Source organism: Leucopleurus acutus (assembly GCF_964270905.1).
Source record: "Leucopleurus acutus genome assembly, chromosome: 4".
Classification (NCBI taxonomy): domain Eukaryota; kingdom Metazoa; phylum Chordata; class Mammalia; order Artiodactyla; family Delphinidae; genus Leucopleurus; species Leucopleurus acutus.
In genome coordinates, this window is record NC_139146.1 from 138,298,102 (window position 1) to 138,312,247 (window position 14,146).

The following is a 14,146-nucleotide window of genomic DNA, read 5'->3' on the forward strand; positions in this document are numbered from 1 at the left end:
GGTAGGGTAGTGATTGGGTAGTATGGGGGTGGGGGGAGGTTCTGGACCTGTCAAGAGTTTCAGAGGATAGACACTCTAGTTTTGAAAATTATCATTGCACAACAGCTGCAAAAGTAAGAGGGAGTTCCTTAAGGATTAATTTATTCAATTTACAATAAAAAAAAGCAAGTTGCTGTGCGTGTGTGTGTGTGTGTGTGTGTGTGTGTGTGTGTGTGTAATTGAAGCTAACCCTTGCTTGCATTTTTCTTTAAAAAATGAGTGAATATTACAGAGACTATTTCCTGTTATCAGTTACTAACGGACACTGTTTATGTTTTTTCCCTAACCCTACGATAATCCTACGATAAACTTATAGATTTAAACTTATTACTTTTGACCTTGAAAAACCTACATTTTTTTGTGTCAACACAGGAGATGAGCATCTGTGTCTCACTCACTGCACACAGTTCAGGGCAGCATATTCAGAAGGCTCATATGCCAATGTTTCATTCTGTTAATGGCAGATGCCATAGATAAGAGGTAGAAAGAAAAGGAAAGAAAAAGAAAAGAAAAGAAAGTGACATTATATATAGCTGCCTTATATTCCTACAAAGAAGAGCTGTTTTATTTTTGGAGCTCAAATAATACTAGTCTAACACCTAATGCTTACCAGGGTTTCAATGATTTTAGTCTATGGCTAACTTTGTTGCCATTATCAAGTTAATGTGGTAAATATTTATTGAATGCTAGAAACTCTTCTAGGCGCTAGGAATAAATCCATGAACAAAAGAGACAGGGCTCCTTCCTAAAGGATAGTATTTGCCCACAGAGGCAAAAGTGGTGATTTGAAGGAAATCACGCACTGTGAAACAAAAATCACCATGTTTCTGGGACTGCAAAAAATAACATAAAGAGTATCTGAGATAATTTCAAACTTGCCTTTATAAATTATTCATTAAAGTAGTAATTTTAAATAATTTAGCAGAAATAATTCATAACCTTTCCTCTAAATGTAAGATCATCTTCCTGGGAAGCTTCCTCCAACTGTCCCTCTTTCTCTGGGCTCCTGTGACCCCCCTGGAGCTATAGCTCCTTACAATGTATAGGGCTGCAGTGGCTGAGGAGTGGTTAATAACCTCAGCTGGGCTGACTGGATCCAAGTCCCAGGCCTGCCACCATTCGAGCAAATGATATAAACTCTCAATGCCTCATCTGTAAATCAGAGTTTAAAAGATTACCTACCATGGGTTGGTTGAGAGGAATTAAATGAGATAAAGTAAGTAAGGTGCTTAGAATTATTCTTGACACAGAGTACACAAAATGCAAGTGTTGGTTCTTATTAGTACAGAACACACTACATTAGTGACACTTAACTTTGTGGTTTTATTTTCTCTTCCCTCTTCTTGGGTGCCCGCTGAGTGTATGGGTTTTATTTATTCTATTTATCTCACATTCCTCTATCTTCCCTCAGTATCTAGAAGAGTTCCTAGTTTGAAGCCAAGTGTGTTAAACTTCTAAGAATTCATGAGGGTTTATTTTTATTTTTAATAATGATACTCAAAAAATGCATTTTTGAGATAAACAGTCACTCTAAGACTACTTCATTCTGTATCCATGATCTTTAGTCCTGGGACATGGAGTGATCGAATAAAAAAAAATCTGCTATCTTGACTTTAATTTTATTCATGTCAATTTTATTTAGGTACTTAACTTATCAAAGAAAAGAAAAGAAAGGAAAAGAAAAGAAAAGAAAAGAAAAGAAAAGGAAAGAACAGAAAAGAAATTGTACCACCCGTTACTGCTGTGTTCAATCAACGGTTTCCTGGTGATTCACAGACCGATAGCATCCGCATCATCTATGAATTTGTGAAAAAGGTAAACTTCTTTGGCCCACCCCAGATCCGTGGTATCAGAAATTCTAAATGGGACCTAGCAATCCGAGTTTTAACAAACCTTCCAAGCGACTCTGATGCCCACTAAAGTTTGAGAGCAAAAGTATCAATACAAAAAAGAATGGGGCTTGGTTTGCATAAATAAGCAAGAGTAGGTAGCCAATAAAATTGAGATTAACCTAATAGAGAGTGAAATAAAACTGCAAACGATACAAAGTATGTCTGGAGTAGACTTTCTCTCCATTGTATTCAGTTTCTCTAAGGGTGTCCCTCTTTTGTCATGGTTTACATTTTTAAAAATATCTTCTTATGGGTAGTAAACAGAAAAGACTCAAATAGAAGAGAAAGTTTAATGCTAAAAGATATTTCCCTTAATTATTTCTTAGAGAAACACCATCTCACAGCACTGTGAGAAATAAAGCATTGTTAGAAACAATATTTCAACCACACATCATATTCTTACAGAAGTAATCTCCATTTGGATTCTGTTGATAATGATCATGGAGGATACAATTTCTTATAGTCAGTCAAATATCATGGGTAGAGTTCATGCTTATTTCCCAGATTGCCATTATTGCCAAGAATTTCTTCTGTAAACGTGCAATTCTCAACTTTCTGTGAGAAAGCTCATCTTTCTGGCTTCCAGGATGACTCAAGTCAGAAACTGGTTCTCAGCTGGATAGGAATGATGTGAAAGTAACTGAGACAATGAAGCAAAGTGCTTGAGCTTGAAAGCTTGTTCTTCATTGTGTGCTGTTAACCCTGCTGTGATCACACACTTTGGATTCTCAGCCTAATTGGTTACATTTGTTTTTCCTCATCTGCTATCCTGGTCCTTGTATTTTTTACTGCCCTGTTCATAATCTGTCCTGTAGGCTTCTATTCATTCCTTCTCCCAATATCTATATACCTAAACTCCGTCTTCAACTTTGGAGATGCTTAAAATGAAGGAAGGTATACACCAAATGAAATTTAGGTTCACTACAAAGAAAATGAGTCCAAATGGCAGTTAACAGAAACTTGACATAATCCTCTCCTCTGTTTCTCCTGGATAGTGCTTCTTTTTTCGCTTGTTAACATCTTGCATTCTCTCAATTGGTCTGAATATTCAATTACTTTTAGATATTTTACAGAATCTGGGGGGTCTTGGGGAGCAGTTAATCAGAACTATACTTCTTTATCTTCCCAGTATTTGCTTTAGAGACACTACCCATTGATACAGACTTTAAGGAGAAACCAAAAGATCTACATGGTATTCTTGGTACAAAGATTTGGGGAACACCTGGATCCACTGGGGGGCATTTTTGGTATTAATGGATAGTTTTGTAAATCACAAATTATTTTGTGGCATTTTCCACTCTTACTCTCTGAAGTAGGATGTGACATGGTTGATCACTTTCTTCCCTCAGAAGCATTTTCTTCACTTGTCTCAAGACACCATAATCCTACTTCAGCCGGCATTCCTGCTGTCAGTCTCCTTTTATGGAAACTTTTCTTCCAGATCTCTAAGTACTGCATTGCCCAGGACTCAGACCTTTGCTCTGAACTATACTTTCTATCGAATGATCTCATCCAGGCCATGGCTGTGAATACCACGTATGACCTCCTTCCTGGGCTTTTGACAATATGTCAGCAAGTCTCACCATCGTCACTTTCAAGTATCTGTCAAGTAAGAGCAAGTGTCAACACCTCCACTGTCAACACCAGGTGACAGCCACCATCATGTCTCCCTGAGACCACTGTGGCCTCCTATCTGGTTTCTCTGCTTCCATTCTTATACACTTGTAATGTGTTCTCTATAGCAACAATTTTTAAAATGTAAATTAGATGATACCAAACCATTTTAAAATATCTGCATGACTTGTCATCACCTCCTAACTCCCTATACTCTCACTTTACTGTATTTTTGTCATTACCAGTATCCCTTTTGAAATAAAACTGCTTATTTTGTTATTGTTTTTCTGCTGCCCTCACTAAAATAAAACTCCATAAAAACAGATTTTTCTATAATGGTCCCCTGTGTCTATAGTGCTTAGAAGAGTGTCTGACACTTTGCTTACCAGAATTTTTTTTTTTTTTTTTTTTTGCGCGGTATGTGGGCCTCTCACTGTTGTGGCCTCTCCTGTTGCGGAGCACAGGCTCCGGACGTGCAGGCTCAACGGCCATGGCTCACGGGCCCAGCCGCTCTGCGGCATGTGGGATCTTCCCGGACTGGGGCACGAACCTGTGTCCCCTGCATCGGCAGGCGGACTCTCAACCACTGCGCCACCAGGGAAGCCCTTAACAGAATCTTTTTGATCAAAGTTTTCTTAATTGAGAGAAAATATTACATTTGCAGACTCACCTTCTTCATCTATAACTACAGAATCCTCAATTATTACACAACTGTTCCCTTATTGTAACAATACAATTATGTGATGTTACAGTGATGGCAATGAGCAGAATGAGAAACGAATTATGAATGTTGTTGAGAGGTGGAGAAGGTTAACCACTCATTGGTCAAAGTGGTCAAGGGTTGGCCTCAATGCTTTTTGGACTCAGGATGGCACATGGCCTATCTCTACAGTGTTACAATGCAGCCTGAGATCAGGGAAGTTTCTTTGATTCTGCAAGACATATTGTTCTGTCTTCCCTATGTTCCCAGTAGACTCAAGGTCAGAGGTGCTTCCTGGTCTGGGGAATAACTCAAGTATGGAGAAGGCCAAATTCTAGCCCCGACATAAACTTTTCTTCCTTTCCCCCCACCTCCTTCTTCCTTTTTTCCTAATTTTTACTTATATCCTTAAACCATAGTCATATTTATAAGCATTCATTTTCAAACTTCACATCTGGAGATATACAGACTCCTTGAAGAAACACTGTAAAAGTGAATAATAGCAGTATAATACTGAAAAAAATGCTTTTTTGCTTTTTTTTTTTGGTTAATCAAGTAAACAATCACTTTGCAGGATTCAAAGTGGTTGTTTAATTTTATTATTATTTGATACAAATTAAACCATCAATTCATAAAACTAACTTGAAAATATGCTAAAAATATCCTTCGTAGGATATGTGAAAATCTGTCCTGGTAGGTTGTGTTATCAAAAAAAATGAAGTGGAAGAATCCATCATTTTACAGTCAATTTACATGCCCAAGCTCCAATTCACTCAAGCTCTACAAGTTTTGATAATGTGTTATGTGTAAATCTGTTCCTTATTTTGTGTATTTACCCAACAGTGATGCGTTTGTTACTAATTTGAAGTGAGTTTACAGGACTACATTTTTTCCTATCATCTATTACTTCTCATGTCAGAATGTGAAATAATCTTCACCATTTCTTTTCTTTTGCATTGATTTCTTCATTGCCCCAATTTTCTTCTCCAGTGGTATAAAATGAAAACTAGAAAGGTCCATACAACTTCATGCATTGTGAAATTCATATTTTGGGAAGACACTGAAAAATTTTTTTTGTAAAATATCCTTGATAATTGCTTCCATCTGTTCCTAATTTTCTTTTCAGGGAATAAGATTAGTAATTCCTCATTTTCAAAAACTTTTCTTTCCATGTAGAACAATGCTACATTTAGAAGATTCCTGGCTCAATCCCATAGGTATCAGGAAAAGGAGTAGTCACAAATAATTTTAAAATAATAGTTTTGATGTTAACAAAACCATGAAATAAACGAAATAAATCTAACAACGGTTTTTAAGAATTTCAAAAAATATTTTTTTTGGAAAGACGTAAAAACACCCAAATAAATATCATGCTTACGACAGAGAGTTAAGTATAGTAAAAATGACAGTTTTTACTAAATTAATCTATAATGTTCTTTCAATTTTATTAGAGTATTTCATGGAATTTGACAAATTGATCCTAAATATAGGACAACTAAAAGACAACTAAACTTTAGGGCAACTAAAGGAGTAAGGAGAGCAAAAATAATTTCAAGAATGAGGTGGGGATCAGCTCTGATACCAAGTTTTATGATGAATTTAATTATAGGCTTCATAATATAACATACAAATTAAAAGACAAGCTATCAATTAAATAGACATTTGCAATGTATAAAACTGACAGATGTTACTATCCAGAATATATACATGTATACATATATATATGATACATATATATCATACATATGTGTATGATATATATGTATCATATATATATATATATATGTTATATATATGAAGAGAGAGAGAGAGAAATCTCCCAAAATTCAGTAAGAAAAAAATAACCAACATAAATAAATGAAGACTATTAAATGTAAATTCACTGAGGAAAAATGAAATGTAAATAAACAGAAGAAAAATGCTCAACTATATCTGTAATGACAATGTCAATTAAAAAGTGAGATACCACTTCCCACCTGTTAGATTGCAAAAAATATATTTAACTCACAGTTCTTAACATAGAAAAGATGTGGAACAATGGCACAATACTGCTGGTAGAATTATTTATAAATTAGTAAAAGTATTTTCCACAGAAATTTGAAAATATCTAGCACTACAGAATAAGTACATACCTATTTAACTCAGAAATTCTATTGGTAATTGTATCTCCTGAGGAATTATAACATATATGCATAGGAATTCATATGCAAGAATGTTCATCATAGAATTAATTGCAACAATAAAACACTTGAAAACTTTATTACCCATTAATAATAATGGGTAATAATGGAGAACAGATACATACTGTGGTATAGTCAAACAATTCAATGCTATAGAATATTTCAAATGAATGACCTAGATCTACATAAAGACATGTATAAATATAAAAATATTAATACTGGGCAAAAATAGTACATTGAAGAAAAAGTATGATTATCATTTACACAAAATCTACAAAATTGCACATGACTGTACATGAATTAAGGAAACAAATGTATGTAGTAAAAGAATGAAGAACTGCAAGGGAATGGTCATCAATAAGTTTGATTAAAGTAATGGTTACTTTTCAAGTGTATGGAATCACAAAGGGAAACAGAAATTCGACTATATCTGTAGAATTTTACTTCTTATAAAAAAAGATGTGAAGCAAACGTGACAAAATGTTAAGATTTGGCAATCCTAAATGACAGGTACAGGTGTTTTTTATATTATTTTCTGTATTTTTCTGCATGTTTAAATCATTTGATGATATAAAAAGAAACAACTCAGTGACATTCAGTTCTCCTCTACTCAGATAGCAAATGAGCTATTTTCTGTGAACCTAAAGATATTACAAGTCCAAGATAAATCCTAGGGCCACAGTGACTCCTACATGTGTACTGAATATCCAGTTACATGCTCATTTCACAGACATTTTAGGAGATAATATACTGAATTAACATTTCCACATGTCGCTGGTGATCATATGCTGTCCTGTTTCAGATTAAGATATTACTACTTTTTGTAAATGGTTAAACATTTTGACATGCTTTTCTAGAAACTGGCATGGGCTTTATTAAGCCATTCTCCTTTCTGGATGACGGTACATGATCTGCCTCAAAGTAACCTAGTTTCCTTTTCCCCAGACTGCTACTTCCGGAGATTTAACCTGCAACTCCAGCCACTTTTAAAAACAAGCTATACTACTTTATTTTCCTATCAATAACAAGAGATCCTCAGCGTTACCCAGCCTTTGAAAGGGTTCGGAAGAGAAGTTAGGGAAATTCACATACCTGCTGCAGTTTAAGACTTATAAGACTCTGGAATATGGCTTGAAACTCAGGATAGGGGAGAGCTACAGAAGGACTAAAGCAATTGTGTTAGTCCAGGTGTGCTGTTCTACCTCACCACTACACCAAGTCAAGTCATTCAACCTGATTTCCTGGTGGCTCAGACCATGTGTGTTTATACGGACAACTACAACCAGAATGGAAGCTGCTCACAGCGATACTCTTATTTTAAGGGATGCACTCTGATATCTTCTATTCTAGTGTCTTATATATCAGAAACATTGTCTGTCATGATCTCCTATATTGATTTCACAAGCCCTGATGATTCACACACTAGAAAGTTGTTATGAATTATTTCTCTGTTATGTTCAAAAGGCATGTATGATACATTGCATTAATATATCAAGTTCATTTGGAAACCTTTTATTATATTCAACTTCCAGGGAGAACTTTTTCAGTGGAAAATTCTTATCAATGGGAAATGGTATTTTTAATTCAATAATGAAGCATTACAGGGTAAGAGAACATTAAAGCAGATTTGATTTCCTGTGCACTTTCCATCTTATCTCTGCAACACTCCCACCCCCCTCAACTCTGCCTGACTAAGGGAAAAAAAAGTAAATGAGGAAGTTTATTGGCTAGACAGAAGTGAAAATGACCAAGACACAGTGGCACGGAATAGCAATTTACTTATTATAAATGAAGTGACAGGGACGAAATCCAGAATTTACCAGAATCAACTTGGAAAAGAAAAGAGGATGGAATAATAATAAGATAAATAGTTTTGATTAACACAGCATTTAATTTCATATTTTTAAAGAACAATAGGTATCTGTGGGTAGTTCCATGTCTCCTCCTTAGGATAGGTCAATACTCAAGTATGCTCTGTCAGTTCCTTATGATTATTTCCCCTCACAATGCCCTAACCTCCAATTTATTTCAGCTAAAATATAGAGTAATAAATAAATGTTTAATAAATGAAACATTTCACCAAATAATTAGAGAACTGTCTTCAGGGATAGACATTCAGAAATACACCCCATTCACTGTTTGCTGAATTTACCTCTCAGAATATCTCTCGTGGTGTTTCTAGAGAAGTTCTTCAATAACCCACCATTAATTCCACTTTATGTATAAAGGCTTCTCAAATCTCACCATCAATTCAACTTCAACATTATGAAAATATAGGTGCAAGGTCTTAAAGACCAGATTTTCTGAGGCTGACATTGATCCAAGATTATAGGGCCAAGGAGGCAAGCGAAACATGAGTTCAGCCATATTCATGTCTATCTTGCATATTTTATTATGTAATTTGTATTATGTTATTTTGCACTTCCACTACAAATTAGAACCTAATGTTATGTTATTTGCTTGTTATGGGTTTAATAGCATCTGTCATCTAGCGATACCCAGCAATATGGCTTCTGAATGAACTACCTAGATTATACTGAACTTTCCATTTTTAGCTTCTTTTTAAAAATGCAATTTTTTATAAAAATATTTTTTTAAATACAGAATAATCATTACATTCTAAGAATGGTTCAAAATTTTCATATGCTATTAACTTTCTAACCTTTGTAAAGAGAGAGTAGTATGAAACCATTAGGGATCGATAAACTTGGCTGCCCACTGGAATCATCTGGGAAACTTTAAAAAGTACTGATAGCTGGAACCCACTCCCAGATTCTTCATTAATTTGGGGGGTGTGGCTTAGGCATGGGATATTCTGAAGGCTCTGCAGCTAATTATAATATGCACCAAGTTTGAGAACCACTGCTCTAAACCCTTGATACGCAGTGAAAGGTCTGAGGACTAGCGGCATCAGCTTTACCTTGAGGCTTGTTTTTTTAAAAAGCAGAAGCTTGACTGTACCCCATACCTATTGAATCAGATCCACATGATCAGGTGCTCCAATTGAACCAATCCAGAATTCCTTTTCTATAAAAATAAAGGGGGCTTCCCTGGTGGTGCAATGGTTGAGAGTCCGCCTGCCGATGCAGGGGACATGGGTTCGTGCCCCGGTCCGGGAAGATCCCACATGCCGCGGAGCGGCTGGGCCCGTGAGCCATGGCCGCTGAGCCTGCGCGTCCGGAGCCTGTGCTCCGCAACGGGAGAGGCCACGACAGTGAGAGGCCCGCGTACCGCAAAAAAAAAAAAAAAAAAATTAAAAAAATTAAAAATAAAGGACCAAGTCTACTCCATCCTTTCCAACTCTAAAATTCATATCCTACAACCTAAATGAGACACTGAGAAGCACTTTCAATCCCACCTTGAATTCTTTATCTATAAAATGAGAGACCACAGCCATCCTCTCCTCTCCAACCCCACAATTCTGGTTCCACAACCCTAAAAAAAATATAATGCTAAGGGAATTTGTAAAGTTGTGTAATAATTCCATCTTCATACCTTTGGATACACTTTCTCTTCCTTAGAATTCCTGTTTCCTTTCTCTTTTCTCACTGAGACACATAATTCAAGACCTAGGTCAAATCCCACCTCCTTTAGGAAGCATATCCTGCAGAATAATCCAGCTTTTCTCTAAAATTCTTTTGTCAGTATAATGAATTTCATGAAGTGTAACACCTTGTTTCTTTCTATTATTACATATATATTATCTTGTTTCTCCAGTTAAATGATGAGTGTCTTAAGTGAGAGGTCATGTCATGTTCCTTTTCTATCCCAACCTAATGTCTAACCTTTGTAGTGAATTGTGCTGTTAAAATGTATATGGGAAATTAAAATAAGTTTGCACTACTATCACACATTACTTATTCAGAACTAGCCTACCACTGACCTTTCCCCATAATGTAACCTCACCATACATAATGCAGGTTCTAGCACATCTGGGTGAACCACAGTGGGCTGTGCCTAAGGCTCCTGTTCTTTTCTTCCCGCTTCCCTCAGGCCTGCCAGCCTGATGACAAAACTGCTTCAAATAGCACAGAAAATATACAGAAAAAAATCTCTGCTCGTTAGTCCTACAGTATGCCTACAGGAGATCTCTAATATCCTTTTGCTCCATACCTGTCTTACTCACCATTACATCTCCATCATAGTGTTTGGCACATACTGGGCATATAAATGTATTATAAACAATGTGTCAACCAACTACACAGGAACAAACTAATATAGAAAGTATGCTACTGAGCTTGTGCTAATATTGAGAAGTATGATTTTTTTATAGTATCTCCTATATATGCTTTTCCTTATATATGTATATATATATTTACATGATAAAAATAATATGTAGTCATTGTACAAAACACAGATAAAGCAAACTGAAAAAATGTCATCTCCGAAATTGCACAACCCAAACATAACTGTTAGCAGATGCATATCTGTCCAGACCATCAACTTATATATATGTATATATATACATATATATAAACATATGCTATTAAACATATGTACTTTTTAAAACAGAGGATCACACTCTACTGCTGTATACCCTGCTTTTATTTGATTAAATATATATCAAAGCATCACTCCAGCCAGCAAATCAATTTATGATAAAATTTGTTTATGATGGTTGCATTAACAGATGCACCAAAATTTATTTGATCAGTTACCTATCTTTGGAAGTTATTTGGTAATTATAAATAATGCTATGATGAACAATTTTCACCACACATTATCCAAATATTTCCTTAGAATAAAAACCACTTCTCTCACCAGGGGATGGGAATTGTCAAAACATTTCATCAGCAATGCTACAGTATTTATATTATAAATATTGCTATAGTATTTATTAAGTAGTTACATCCACTGAAATGTGACAAATAGAATAATTGATGCATTTGGAAAATACTCACATTCTTTTTGAGGGTAGATTTCAGTTTCCAGTGATCGGAACTCATAATATGGTATCTCCTGTTTGAATGTTGATGTGAGAATATGATCAAGTTCATCAATGTCATTCTGTTTTCAAATGAAAAGGAAACTTTTTCTTAGTTCAGGTATATACAAAGAAACTCATCTTACTGTAATATAATAGAAAATTATTGACTGGAGTAAATACTGAGTAATCTTTAATAATACATCTTTTTTTTTTAAAGAATAATACAAAACATTAGGGACTTGCCTAAAAGCCAATTATTAGAATAATAGAAGAACGGATGCAAGAAATAAGTCTTTGCTTTTGGATGAGTTAATTTACTTAAATACTAATTTTAGAAGAGCATAACAGGTGGTCAATGCTAACACTGAAATTTGTTTCAATAATAAATTCTGTTAAAATACATGTTACATTTTAATAAATGAAATAATAAAATGATGAGTCTGATTCTTCACCTTAAGGGTTAGCAATGGAATAGTCTTAAATAGATTATTTTATTTCTGTATCAAAGTGAGGGAGAATATTCATCTTGGCCTATTTTTCCCCTTTAAATATAAAATAACTATATATCAACTTTATTTCCCTAATCTGAACATTTTGGGAGGAGCCATGTAGAATCCAAGTGTTCTTTACCAATGACATAACCTATTGCAAAGGCCACTGTTCTTCTGAACTGAGTTTTGTGAAGCAATGGCTGGGACCAAATCGACGTGTGACATAGTTGATTAAAGCTGAGGAAGTGGGCCAATCAAGAAAGCCATGGGTGAAGAGAGAACTGTGGAACAAAAGTGTCCAATAAAGACGTTTGAAATGATTTCCAAATAAATTATACATATCGCCAATACGGAGTCACAGAAATTAAATGACTGGATTGAAAAAAAAAAGATGTTACTCTATTTCTTCATTTTTCAATAATCTGGGCACCTCAAATAATAAAGTGGTTCAGGCCTTTCTGGATTTTCTAAAAGTCCTACCTAGAAGTGGAGAGAAAGGATGAAAGTCTTTTTCTCAACCTATAGCTAAGTAATGCAAAGCAAAACCCAACATTAATTGACTTAATGCTATGAACTATGTGAAGCCCTTTGCTCCGGATCATTTATAAAAAAAAAAAAAAAGCAGATGGAGGGGAGATGAGACAACAAGCTCTGCCATCAAGACATTCGGTGGGGCTTCCCTGGCGGCGCAGTGGTTGAGAGTCCGCCTGCCGATGCAGGGGACGCAGGTTCGTGCCCCGGTCCTGGAGGATCCCACGTTCCACGGAGCGGCTGGGCCCGTGAGCCATGGCCGCTGAGCCTGCGCGTTCGGAGCCTGTGCCCCGCAACGGGAGAGGCCGCAGCGGTGAGAGGCCCGTATACAACAAAAAAAATAAAATAAAAAATAAAAAGACATTCAGGGACTTGTCATTGTTTTTCGGCAATGAACTGAGTTCTAGGTATTATTATACAAAATCTCTACAGGTCAGGTACAGGGCAGGCAAAAAGGGAAGTGGCTCAATTCCACAGAGGAAGAAACAGTCGGGAAAGGCTCTGTGGAGGAGATGCAAAGTTGAGATTGCTATGCAAATAAGGAGCTCTGGACTAAAGGCACAAATTGCATATAGTCAGGGAGGTGTCATGGAGCATGACCCGGTTAAGGATTTCAGGAATTTCCATAAGACTGCAGAAGAATGAGAGAGAGGAAGTGGGCATTTCAAAAAGTGCCTTGTATGTCTGATGAAAAGATTTTAATTCATCAAGCAACAAGGAGTTGTTTAAGGCCTACAATGCGTAACATGGATATGTTTGTTATGTGGATTAAATTAAGCTTATTTAAGTATCAGCATAACTATGACTGCTTATGTGGTTGAATATTGATATTGAGTGGGACCTATTCTATAAATAATGTTGTGAAAACTTTATATTAATTATTACTCAGTCTTTTCAGGAAGCCTTTGATAGGAACAGTGGGGCAAAACATTACTGGCAATATATTTGCACATTCTTCACGCTAAAGCTCAAAAAGAGTATGTTTTAGCTATAGGACTTGATAAAAGGAATTAAGAAATTATAAAAACCCTAACATTAGTTTATAAAGTTTCTTAAAAACTTGTGTCAATGGCCATGAGAGTTCTGCATAGGCTATTATCTCATCCTTGACATTTTTAAATAGAGATAAATTTACTATTTCTTCCCCAAAGTGTACAAGATTTAATGAGTAGAGATTAGTGTGTCATAGAGTTACTACACTCTTGTATAAGTTAGGCATAAGATAACCTCAGGTTCCTTCAGCTCTGAAATTCTGAGACATAGAGAATTCAAAAGAGCATGAGTTCCCAGGAGGAATCTTAGAAGTACAATTTCTCCCACAGAGGCACTACGACACTTTAATGTGAGAAATGCTACAGCTTATATCACTGAACTTTTAAAATGAAGTAGCAGCGTTCTTAGAATCAGAACAAAAGCTCTCACTATGCAGAAAAGGATATTTAATTAATTAAGAAAGAGTGCAGATACCCTTTAATATTCTAGCCTATGATAACTAGCTGAATCACTTCTGTTTTCAATTTCATAATCATGCTACTAGTATTATACCTGCATATAAATAAACTGTACAGAACACAAAACAAAGCTGTGAAAAATCACAGATATGTTTACTAACATAATCCCAAAAAAATTTCTCCCCAGAAGATACCCTAACTAGAAAAACCTGATTTGAGTAGTTATGCTTCTTTTTAAATTTCAAAGATGAAAATAGGCATCATTTCTAAACACTGGCATCGAAATTGGAAAATGCCATAAATTTTTCTCTCCTTAAAATA

The 14,146-nt window shown here is 35.6% G+C and overlaps 1 protein-coding gene across 1 annotated transcript in view; it reads right to left on the minus strand.

The window, feature by feature from the left end:
• Nucleotides 1-14,146, minus strand: part of BANK1 (B cell scaffold protein with ankyrin repeats 1) — a 271,583-nt gene that overhangs the window by 179,838 nt on the left and 77,599 nt on the right. The window contains exon 5 of the mRNA XM_082837839.1: nt 11,327-11,432. Within this exon, the coding sequence (XP_082693965.1) occupies nt 11,327-11,432 (106 nt within the window). The remainder of the gene's footprint in view (nt 1-11,326; nt 11,433-14,146) is intronic.